The 10942-nt window shown below is 39.1% G+C and overlaps 1 protein-coding gene across 3 annotated transcripts; it reads right to left on the bottom strand.

Annotated features, from left to right (window-relative positions):
- Positions 1-61: 61 nt before the first annotated feature.
- si:ch1073-456m8.1 (leucine-rich repeat flightless-interacting protein 1) lies at positions 62-10333 on the bottom strand. Of its 3 annotated transcripts, XM_041782735.1 has the most exons (7): positions 10126-10333; positions 9760-9834; positions 8355-8390; positions 7956-8117; positions 7320-7403; positions 1987-2522; positions 62-914 (listed from the first exon to the last, which is right to left on the bottom strand). In XM_041782735.1, exons 1-6 carry the CDS (start codon positions 10216-10218, stop codon positions 2025-2027), a joined length of 948 nt encoding a protein of 315 aa, XP_041638669.1. In that variant the 5' UTR covers positions 10219-10333; the 3' UTR covers positions 62-914; positions 1987-2024. The 3 variants fall into 3 exon arrangements, with proteins under 3 accessions (XP_041638669.1, XP_041638668.1, XP_041638670.1); XM_041782734.1 differs by having other exon boundaries at positions 62-2522; XM_041782736.1 differs by lacking the exon at positions 10126-10333 and adding an exon at positions 9997-10106 and having other exon boundaries at positions 62-2522.
- Between the last annotated feature and the right edge of the window lie 609 nt (positions 10334-10942).

The raw sequence follows: 10942 nt of genomic DNA, 5'->3' as shown, positions 1-10942 counted from the left end.
TGTAAGAAATCCTTAAAATATTTTTTTCCAAAGAAAAGAAAAGAAAACAAAAGACAGAGAGTTCATTATTCACTCTTTACTTTGATATGTCTGCAATGTCATTTAAATTACAAGTATAAACCTGTGTCGTCTACAGTCACACGTGAACGTTTCATACAAAGCTTAAGACATGTCAAAAATAAGTAGACCCCTTAAAGGCATCAAACTACAGTAAGAACTTTATTTTTGCATTGTTGTGTGAACGTGAAATGTAAAGAAAATAAAAACAAAGTAAAAATCCAATGCTGTGCTAAAATTCAAATAAAAATCAATGAAAATGCGAAATAAGGAAAGTTTAAAAGTGATGTGTAACATTTGATGTGACAGAAAAATGAAATGAACAGTGAATGAAAAAAAAGACTTGATGAATGATTGTGGGTGTTCACGTATGAACGCCCTGTAGCGTTGGTGTAAATGACCTGAAATTTCAAACCCTGGCTGCAAAGCACTCAGCACTACAGTATCAGGACTTCAGTAGCAGTCACCTAGTGTAACAAATGTTACATAAAAAGATAAATGAGTCAATGCAAACGTTCATATTCTGCCTAAAACCCACAAAATAACATGCAACTAAATGCAGCAACTGAACAACTTCTATCTTCAATATTCCATTTTGTTTTCAGTGATTAAAACTGATTTCCCTTAGAGGTGTCAAATTTATATAGCCAGTATGATATGTTCCCTTATAATTTCAAATCTATAATAAAGCTGCTAAAACTTAGGAAATGACACTGTCTCCAAACAAAGATCTGCGTGCAAAAACACGAAAAAAAAAATGACAGATTGATTCATCTTCAGATTGGAAATGTTTTACATTCTTCGGTGCTCATGCAATCTGTTCAAATGAGGTGAAAGGGTCTGATTCTTCTTTCAAGCTTAAAAAAGGAAATGTAACATTGTAAAAAATAATCATAAAACATTGCCATTAAATACAAAGTGAGTACAGCATTTAGAGACTTGTTTCAGAAAGTTTCTCTGCGAATGTGCAAACATACAGTAAAAACTGTGCAGGCAGAGCAGATACAGCCTGCAGCAGGAAAGCTGCTCAGCCATCGCCGACATGTTTGGTTGTAAAGGGAATGTTGTTTCTGATGTAATCTGACAAATTTATGTCACGATACAAGAACTTCAAAAAGTGCAAATGCAGCCAAATTAATTTCCCAAATTCAAAACAAAAACAGGAAAAAGGGCCATTTACTTAAGAGCTACAAAATAAAAATCAGGCATCAAATACATGGCATGTTCCCATAACCCAAAATCTATCTTACAGGTTTCCTCTGCCTCTCTTAACTCCAAACTTCATCTTATGTTGTCTATATGTGAGCTGTACTTTTTTGCACTTACCGTGTTTTGAACACAGATAAATCCTGATTTGTGTCTAGTTAAGAGTTACCTTGTTAGAGGGCTACTAAAAAGGTAAACAATCAAATTAAAAAAATGAGTGATTTCTACATTTATCCATACTTAAAAAAGAAAGAAAATATGATAGGTACTAAAGAGAAAAGAGGAACTATTGGCAATTAATTTTAAGTAGTCTTGAGTTGACAGCTAGTAAACCGCCTGGATCCTGAGTTCCTTAGTTTTGAACTTAAAAATTAAAATTGTAAAAATGACAGCTAGATCTAATTGTACTCCTTTTCATCATAAGTCAAGCTGCCAACAGTGTTTACTAATAATCATTTAGTAATAAAAGGTCATTAAACAATGCCTGAAGTCCAGGACTTGACATACATATAAAACCAAGAAAAAGCTAAGTTTGGCATTGTAATTTAAGGATGACTAAATGATTAATCGATTGTCATAATGGGAAAAGTGTTGTTTTAGTACTCCTCAGAGCTACAGTTAACAGCTAAGACTGTTTCTTTTGGCCCGCTCTAAGAATCTGGTCCATGTAAACTGTGAATCAAAGCGCTTTAAAGGAAAACAAAATGATGTGAAATTATTTACCTCTGACATTTCTCCTTGTAGCTGATCAAACTGATAAGTTAAGACACCGAGCAGTGTTCAGAGTTTTTGGGGTCGTCAGGCTGGCAGTCGACTGTCAAATCCTTCTCGGTATTCTCGGAATCATGAGGAAGCTCCAAATTGTCACCTGGAAACATCCGGTCCTGCTCCGGAGTCTCGGCCGAAGCGTCCTCATAGGCACTTGTGCTGTCAGAGTCGTTTCTGTCCGGAGAAGGATCTCGTCTGTCTTCCACCCCGTTTTCGTAAGGCCTCCTCAGGACTCCATCTTCAGAGATCAGCTGGTCTAGAGCCAAAGAGGGCATGTGAGCAAGGGGCTTACTGATCATCTTCTTCAGCTTTGTCGGGGTGCTTCCTTCTTCCTCTGTCACTCCACTTTTGCTGTCACCGCTGCAGGATTCTTTCAGAGAGGAGGCCTCCGTCACGCCTTTGTCCTCATATTCCATTTGGCGTCCTCGTCTTGTCGGCTCATCGTCACTTCCGTGTGTGTTCGGTGGAGCAGGCAATTCGTTTTTTCCTTCCTGCAAAAAAACGATTTTGTAGTTTAGAGGATATTACCGTTCACTATTAGATCAAATAAAGCAGCTGTATTTCATATTTTTAATCAAAAATCTTTCTTTAAAAATAAAGACACATTACTCTGTGGAACTTAATCTTTTAAATTACACTTTAGTGATTTAATGGAACTTGCTTGGTTTTAGTTCCCCTGAAAAAAAATCTTTCAAAGATTGTTTCAATTTCTGAAAATGCTGAAACTTTTGATATTTTAAGTTTAAGAAATAAAGAATTTTAGGCTTTCCTTTCCTCAGCCTGATAGAATTTATACTAACAGAACAAGGACAGACTATCTTTGATGGTCTGAACGTTTTTTTTTTTTTTTTTTCTAAAGGCCCATTTTCATCTCAGCAGTTTGAACTTTTGTTTTTACTGGATACCTGAGCTAAACCCTGGCTTTGTAAAACCTAAAAGAGTAGCAGATACAGTTTTAGTACATTGACCAAATAAATAACTTTAAACACGTTTCATAGTTTTCATTATTTGTACCCTCTCTTAAATATTTTTCAGTCCTTTGGATCTTTATCGCATAGCTTTTACAACATTTAACACTCAGTATTAATTTTATATATTGCATTCAGAAAGTATTCAGACCCCTTTCATTTTTTTCTTGTTTTCTTATGTTGAAGCCTGATGATACAGCCAAAAAATAAAATTAAAAAAGTAAAATTATATTTACATCAGTATTCAGACCCTATGCAAAAATACATTAAATTTAGCTCAGTTGCCTCTGATTTTTCTGGATCTTTGCTGAGATGTTTCTACACCTTTACCTGAGTCCACCTGTGGTAAATTAAACTGATTGGACATGATTTGGAAAGGCAGACACCAATCTGTACAAGTCCTCACAGCTGAGAATGCATATCAGAACAAAAACCAAGCCATCAGGTAACAAAAAAATTCTGTTTGCACTGACAGTTCCTAAAAGCAGAGCGGCCTCCATAATTCTCAATTGGAAGAAGTTTGGCATGACCAGGACTCCTCCAAGAGCTGGCTGTCTGGCCAAACTGAGCAATCAAGGGAGAAGGTCCTTAATAAGAGAGACAACAAAGCACCTGATAGTCACTCTGGCTGAGCTCCAAAAATCCTGTGTGGAGATGGGACAAAGTTCCAGAAGGGGAACCATCACTGCAGCCCTCTACTGATCTAGGCTTATGGCAGAGTGGCTAGATGGAAGACTCTCCTCAGTGCAAAATGCATGAAAGTCCACTTGGAGTTTACAAAAAAGTCTAATAAAAAGCCAGGTGGGCTTTTATGTATTTTGAGAAGAAGATAATCAATTTGATTTACCGCAGGTGGACTCCAATCAAGGTGTAGAAACATCTTTGCAAAGACACAAGAAGTTGGAGGAACCTGAACTAGACTTTTTTTTTCTTTTTGCGTATGATCTTAATACTTTCATCAATGCGACATTTTAGTTTTTTTTTTCTATTTTTCATAAATTTGCAAAACATTTCTAATATCTGTTTTCACTTTGTTATGATGGGCTACTGAGTGAAGATTAATGAGAATAAAAATGAATTGTTTTATGTACAGTCAGATTGCAACATATCAAAATTTAAAAAAAGGAAGGGGGTCTGAATACTTTCTGAATGCTCTTTAGTTCCACCAGGCTCAGGGGCTTGGACAGTGAGAATTCCATTTAAGGAAGTAAAAAGGATGTTAATGCATTGTTTACATTTGGCCTTGAGCTCAAAGATTCTACAAACACACAGACTTAAGCACATTTCATGCACATGGACTGTATGTGAATACGATATATATGTAAGTATTTGGTCTCTGTGCATTTCTTCACTTATGCATGGTAGGTAAACAAACACAAACAAGTCAATTAAATAAAACAGAGACTAAATAGATTATCTCACAAGTTCTCTTTCCCAAAGTCACAGGTCCTTTTTCAGACAAACTACAAAACTCTTCACTGTGGTCTACTGCCATCAAATATCCTAGAGTGAAATTCAGAACTAACCCAGCATGTTAACATAAGTCTTGTGAACACAGCCTGTTATGAACACACCTTCTGAGTCAGGAGCTTCCAAGTACTTTTAACCCACGCAATAGGAACATGTAGCAACAAGAATTTTAGTTATAATAAGCTCAAACTAGAAAAGCACTTGGAGAGCGCAGACCTCTGCCATTAGCCATATCTCCCAATAGTGAAAAACCCTTCAAAAAATTCCTGGATCTGTCCTCATGTGCCCCCCCACCACGGCAATTGCCAGTTACTCCCTCCCTGGTGGGGTGGAAACAAGGTGAGGCAAAGCATTAGCTTCGCTATGGGTGCCAACAGATGCACCCATGGTCTCACCGGATGACTGAAAGTCATGGCAGAGGGTGAATATTCCTCTATTCCTCCCAGCATTGTGAGTATTCTCGCTACAATTTGCTCTGTCTCTCTGTCACGCTCCGACTCGTCTCCTCGACCAGGCGTGCATCTTTCAAACTCTATAAACTCCAAAACTTAGAATAGAAACACACCCAAAAACTGCTAGTGGGATTGAAGTTACTCATGTCCGCCATCTCCTGGTGTAAAGTGGTAACAGCGCAGACCTCCCCTTTTAGCCATATCTCCCAAGAGTACAGAATCCTTTAAAAAATTCCTGGATCCAGACGGTGATCTGGATCAGTCCCAAAATCTAATCAGTTCTTCCTTATGCCATTTGAGACATTTTCTGAACATTTCATCAAAATCTGTCCACAACTTTTTGAGTTATGTCACTAACAAACTAACAAACGAACAAACCCACCTGATTACATAACCTCCTTGGCAGAGGTAATAACAACCAACTGCAACTGAAAAACTTATATTCCCCTAAACATTGCACTTGCACACACAGTCTCTATTAAAGTCTCATTGTTTGGCTAACAACACTCTCTGATATGTAAATCACATTTGTTTGATATAAAATGTACACTTCCTGGCCAAAAATAAAGTCGCCACCAAAAAAAGGTCACACACTCTAATATTTCGTTGGACCGCCTTTAGCTTTGATTACAGCACTTGCTGTGGCATTGTTTCGATAAGCTTCTGCAATGTCACAAGATTTATTTCCATCCAGTGTTGCATTAATTTTTCACCAAGATCTTGTATTAATGATGGGAGAGTCTGACCACTGCGCAAAGCCTTCTCCAGCACATCCCAAAGATTCTCAATGGGATTAAGGTCTGGACTCTGTGGTGGCCAATCCATGTGTGAAAATGATGTCTCATGCTCCCTGAACCACTCTTTCACAATTTGAGCCCGATGAATCCTGGCATTGTCATCTTGGAATATGCCCGTGCCATTAGGGAAGAAAAAATCCATTGATGGAATATCCTGGTCATTCAGTATATTCAGGTAGTCAGCTGACCTCATTCTTTGGGCACATAATGTTGCTGAACCTAGACCTGACCAACTGCAGCAACCCCAGATCATAGCACTGCCCCCACAGGCTTGTACAACAGGCACTAGGCATGATGGGTGCATCACTTCACCTGCCTCTCTTCTTACCCTGATGCACCCATCACTCTGGAACAGGGTAAATCTGGACTCATCAGACTACATGACCTTCTTCCATTCCTCCAGAGTCCAATCTTTATGCTCCCTAGCAAGCTGAAGCCTTTTTTTCTGGTTAGCCTTACTGATTAGTGGTTTCTACACAGCTGTTCAGTCCCAATCCCTTGAGTTCCCTCGCATTGTGCGTGTGGAAATGCTCTTATTTTCACTATTAAACATACCCCTGAGTTCTACTGTTGTTTTTCTTCGATTTGATTTGGCCAAATGTTTAAGTGATCACCGATCACAATCATTCAGGATTGCTTTCCGACCACATTGCTTCCTGGAAGACGATGGTTCCCCACTATCCTTCCAGTTTTTAATAATGCATTGGACAGTTCTTAACCCAATTTTAGTAGTTTCTGCAATCTCCTTAAATGTTTCTCTGCTTGATGCATGCCAATGATTTGACCCTTCTTAAACAGACTAACATCTTTTCCACGACACAGGATGTGTCTTTCGACATGGTTGTTTAAGAAATGAGAAGTTACTCATTGCATCATCTGTGGTTAAATAACTTGTTGCCAGCTGAAAGATAATCGCCCATGCAGTAATTATCCAATAGGAGGCTCGTACCTATTTGCTTAGTTAAATCCAGGTGGTGACTTTTTTTTTGGCCAGGCAGTGTATTTAGAGATCAAATGTTTTTCTGTGGTATTTCACCACAACGTAACATTACTGATATCGTTAGTGGACACAGACCCTTATCCTAGAGGCTGATAAGCCTTAATCATACAGCTGATTTAGATGTCTATAACTGTATTTCCAATGTCTTTAGAGAAAATCCTCTCTTCTCACCTGCATTGCTAAGTTTAGTGCATTTTCACCTTGGGACTCACCGAAGTCTACATTCAGCTTCCACTACTGTCAAACACATATCAATATGAAATAATGGATGGAAAATGGTATATTTTGATTTTTTTTGTACAGAACTCAATATGTACTGATTTGCTTTAACTCTTCCTGTCTTTGTGCACATACTGACAGACTGTATGTAACACAAAAGTGCATGAAATACCTTCCAGTGATTTAGTTACTTATTAGCATAGTTCAGCAGATAATGATGGGAACTAGCTCAGAAAAACTCAACTAAACATGCATCATCTCTATTTTCTACATTCTTAACTGTTATGTAACAGTTTCAGTAAGACTGTACCTCTTTATACATTCAAAAAACCCTGTGCCTCTCTAACGTTACGTAATGCTCTCTTTCAAAATGTCACATTACCTCCTTTAATCTCTCCACCTCTTGCATTAGAGAGCACACCATGCTCTCCAGTTTTCTCTTGGCCTCCCGCTCTCGCTCCAACTCCTACAGATGCAGAGAGAGATGGCATTATGACAGGACCAGCAGCTTCTTTGTGTCATTCTTTGTTACAGCAAGAAACTGAAAACAAACTCCTCATGAGAGATTATGGCCACTAATGGACATCATCATGAAGCTGAAGTGTTGTTCTAAGGAAGCCTTTTCATAACAGTACTGTAACAACGCTCTGCAATCCTAACGCATTAAGATATTCGTATTGAAGTCATGACGGCATATTTGTCAGTGTCTGATAGCTCATTCTGCGTTACAGCACCAAAGGAGTTTGAGAGAGCACAACACAACAGGAGCTCCACATACACACAGTAAGACATGCACACATACAGAGCTCTGTGCTCTCCCACTGGCTCTGCTGATCCCATTCTCTCCTCTTTAACACTTCTGTTACTATGTCTGAAGCCGGCAAAAAAGGAAGATCACTTCTTACGTCCACTACGCCTCTACAACACTCATAGTGAGACCGAAGTATCATTTGGGCACAATATAATACTCACTAAACACTGAGAATCAGCCATTTGTTTTGTTGAGCTCTGATCGTACCATGTTCGCTTCTCCAGCTTCCCTCTGTGCCTCAGCTAGCAGCTCCTCAACACCCTCAAGTGTGTCCTGCAGGACGTCCACCTGGAACAAAAGAGCCTCTCGCTCTACCTCCAGCCCACGCAGCTCCTGCACCACCTCGTCATAGCTGGCCTGCAGCTCCAGCTACAACACAAGCACAGTTGGAAATCAGCGTAGGCAACTTTAGAGGTACCAGCACAGGCCAGTCAGTGGGAGGGGAAATGTTTGGCTCTCAGAGGTATCAGTGGGAGGACTCATCTGGAAGCATGACAATCCCCTCCATATGCAAAGGAATGAGTATCACTGCAGTTATCCGTTTATACATACAGAATCATGTACAGGACAGAAATTGTCTTTGTCTGAACAGGAGGAAACACTCACCATTTCAGGGAGGCCCATGAGGAGGTCCTGGTCTGTCTGTTTGAAAAAGAGAAAGTTTACATCAGATAAACAAGGACAACAATATATTAGAGGGTTAAGGGTCCTTTGGAGCCATTATTTTCAGTTACTAAAAGTAACTATGACATATTAAGAAACAAATTAATTTGCAAAAAATGCCAGAGGTAGTCCAAAAATTAAATCATAGGGAGCTTTACAAGGAGCCACATGCTGCAGAGTTGTAAAACTGGATTATTCAAGAGCCATGACAGGTACATTACATTACAGTAGAACAGGTTGTACTCAAGTTTTGAAAGGAAAATAAGGTGTAGTATTAGTATGACTCTCTCACTGTTACTTTAAGCTATATTTATATATATACACATTTTTTTCAAATCATACTTACTCATTTAATCACATTAACTCTACCCTGCTGAGAACTTTTGAGACATGTGTTGATAGAAACTTAACTCTGAGCACCAACACAGCCAGCAGACCCTTTGTATCTTACTTCACCTGAAAGTAGTTCATTTACCAGAGTCACTGAATGTGATGAGAACAGATTTTGGTGCACCATAATCACAGTTATCAGAAGACGTGACTTCATGTAAACATGGTGGAGACAGACAACTTGTCAGATAACAGCTCCCAAAACACAAGATGGGGTCAAGTACAAAAAAATATTTGTAAGAGCAACACATGTTACATTCCTTGCAAGGTTGCAGAGTTTGGTGAAGCTCAATAGGATTTTACTCAATCATGAAATTGTCTCCATGTTTTATTTATTCGATGAAATAAAAAAAAAACATTACATGGCAGAGAGATACGTGAAACTGGGTCCATCTTAAACAATCTATACTGTGTGGTCTAAAGTGCATTTAGGGTGTGTTCAGCTCCTCTTTTGTAAATACCACATAATCTGGGTGCAAAGTGAGGCACAAAGTGCAAGGGCTATGTATAAGTTGTTCATTTAATCATTTTGACGATAGAAAGGTTTAAACCAATGGAGCATTTCAATGTATAAAGCACATTTATGTTTTTTCATTCAAACAAGGCTGGGCTTGTTTTATAGGTCACAAAACATTGAATCCTAACCACTGTATTATCAGGTTCTGGAAACAGACATTTATTTTTAGTGAGGAATGAAAAGCCAGAACATTGGGAATCACTCGTTTTAACAGTGCACGTACATCTTTCTTATTTACATTGTTAATTAGCTGTCAATTTACTGCAGACAGTGGGAAAACATATGGCCAAAAGTAGCATCAATTACAGCACATAAAACTAAAGACTTAGCACACGGCTTAATACTTGGATTCGATGTAGTATATGCGTGTTTGATTAGCCACAGCTGATTATCATGTACAGGTGTTTGCTCTGGGCTCGTTCTCGTGTCGTGTCCTCCTACCTGGCTGTCAGTCCTCCTCTTCAGGGTGCCTGCTCGGCTGTCACTCCGTGTCAGACGCCTGGCTGAGCTCTCGGACTAATTAAGGAGACAAAACATCACAGGTAGTGAATAGCATCACGCACAGGAAGCTAACAAGCTAATAATAATGGGGAAGTAAACAGCAGCCATCGACGGCCTGAGAAAAAACGAGTACCTCTGTCTGTTGACTCGTCGAAAGCTGTTAACAAAATAGCTTACCTCCACACCGAAACCCTATATAAAGTTGATTGTAAAACTAATCCAACACTGCTTTATACGACAGCAAAAGGCACAGTGCTAGCTTAAGCTCTAAACAAAAACAAATGACGCCGTGATTTCTGCGCCCACCTCTTTAATGAAGCTGCGGAGAGACTCGTCCTCGCTTATTGCCCGAGATAACGTCCGCTTTTTAGGCGAACCGTCCAGAGTGACTGAATGCATCTCTTAATATTTTATATTGACTTTCTTTTATATAACAGCCACCTCCGCGCTCCCTGGTGAAGTGTTTGGGTGTTAATTTCCTACGCAGAGGCAGCGGTGAGTAAACTGCCGACGCCCAGGCCGTGATCTACGGAAAGCCAAGGGGACCAAACTGGTTTTAAGTACGCTTTCACCCCGCCCACTCTCACAGAGAAGTCAAAGATCAGCCACGGGAGGGACAAATCATTTCTAACAGTGTTGGGAACTCTATATGATTTGACCAGCTGTTTAAGGGTTTAGATTTTCATAATGGTACATTTTAGACGAAAGCACGGAAAGTCGTCGAGGGCAAGGCAGGTGTTTTCAGGTGAGCTTAATGGAGAGTCTTTCAATGATATAAGGTTTCATTTACTCTAGATTTACTGTACTTTTGGGGACAGTTGCACTTTGCTGCACTAACTAATTTCTTTTACTCAATAGGCTATTTACACTAAGCTACACCTGTAGTTTTAACTCACAGGTTTTTCAACCTATCAGACTGCCAACACCAAGTTGGATGCACATTTAAAACAAATATAATTTGTAATTTTTCATCCTCGTATAAAAATTGAATTTAAAAAATGAACATGTATTTTTAATAGTAATGTCCAGGTTTCCTAAACAACTGTGTTACTGTCTGTGGTTTTCAGCTGAAGAAATTCAAGACATTATTTGACGTTATTTGAACTTTTGGCAGCCTGTTTCT

Source organism: Cheilinus undulatus, linkage group 3, assembly GCF_018320785.1.
Source record: "Cheilinus undulatus linkage group 3, ASM1832078v1, whole genome shotgun sequence".
Lineage (NCBI taxonomy): Eukaryota > Metazoa > Chordata > Actinopteri > Labriformes > Labridae > Cheilinus > Cheilinus undulatus.
Note: the sequence above shows the minus strand (reverse complement) of the source record. Positions and strands in the feature narration are given on the sequence as shown.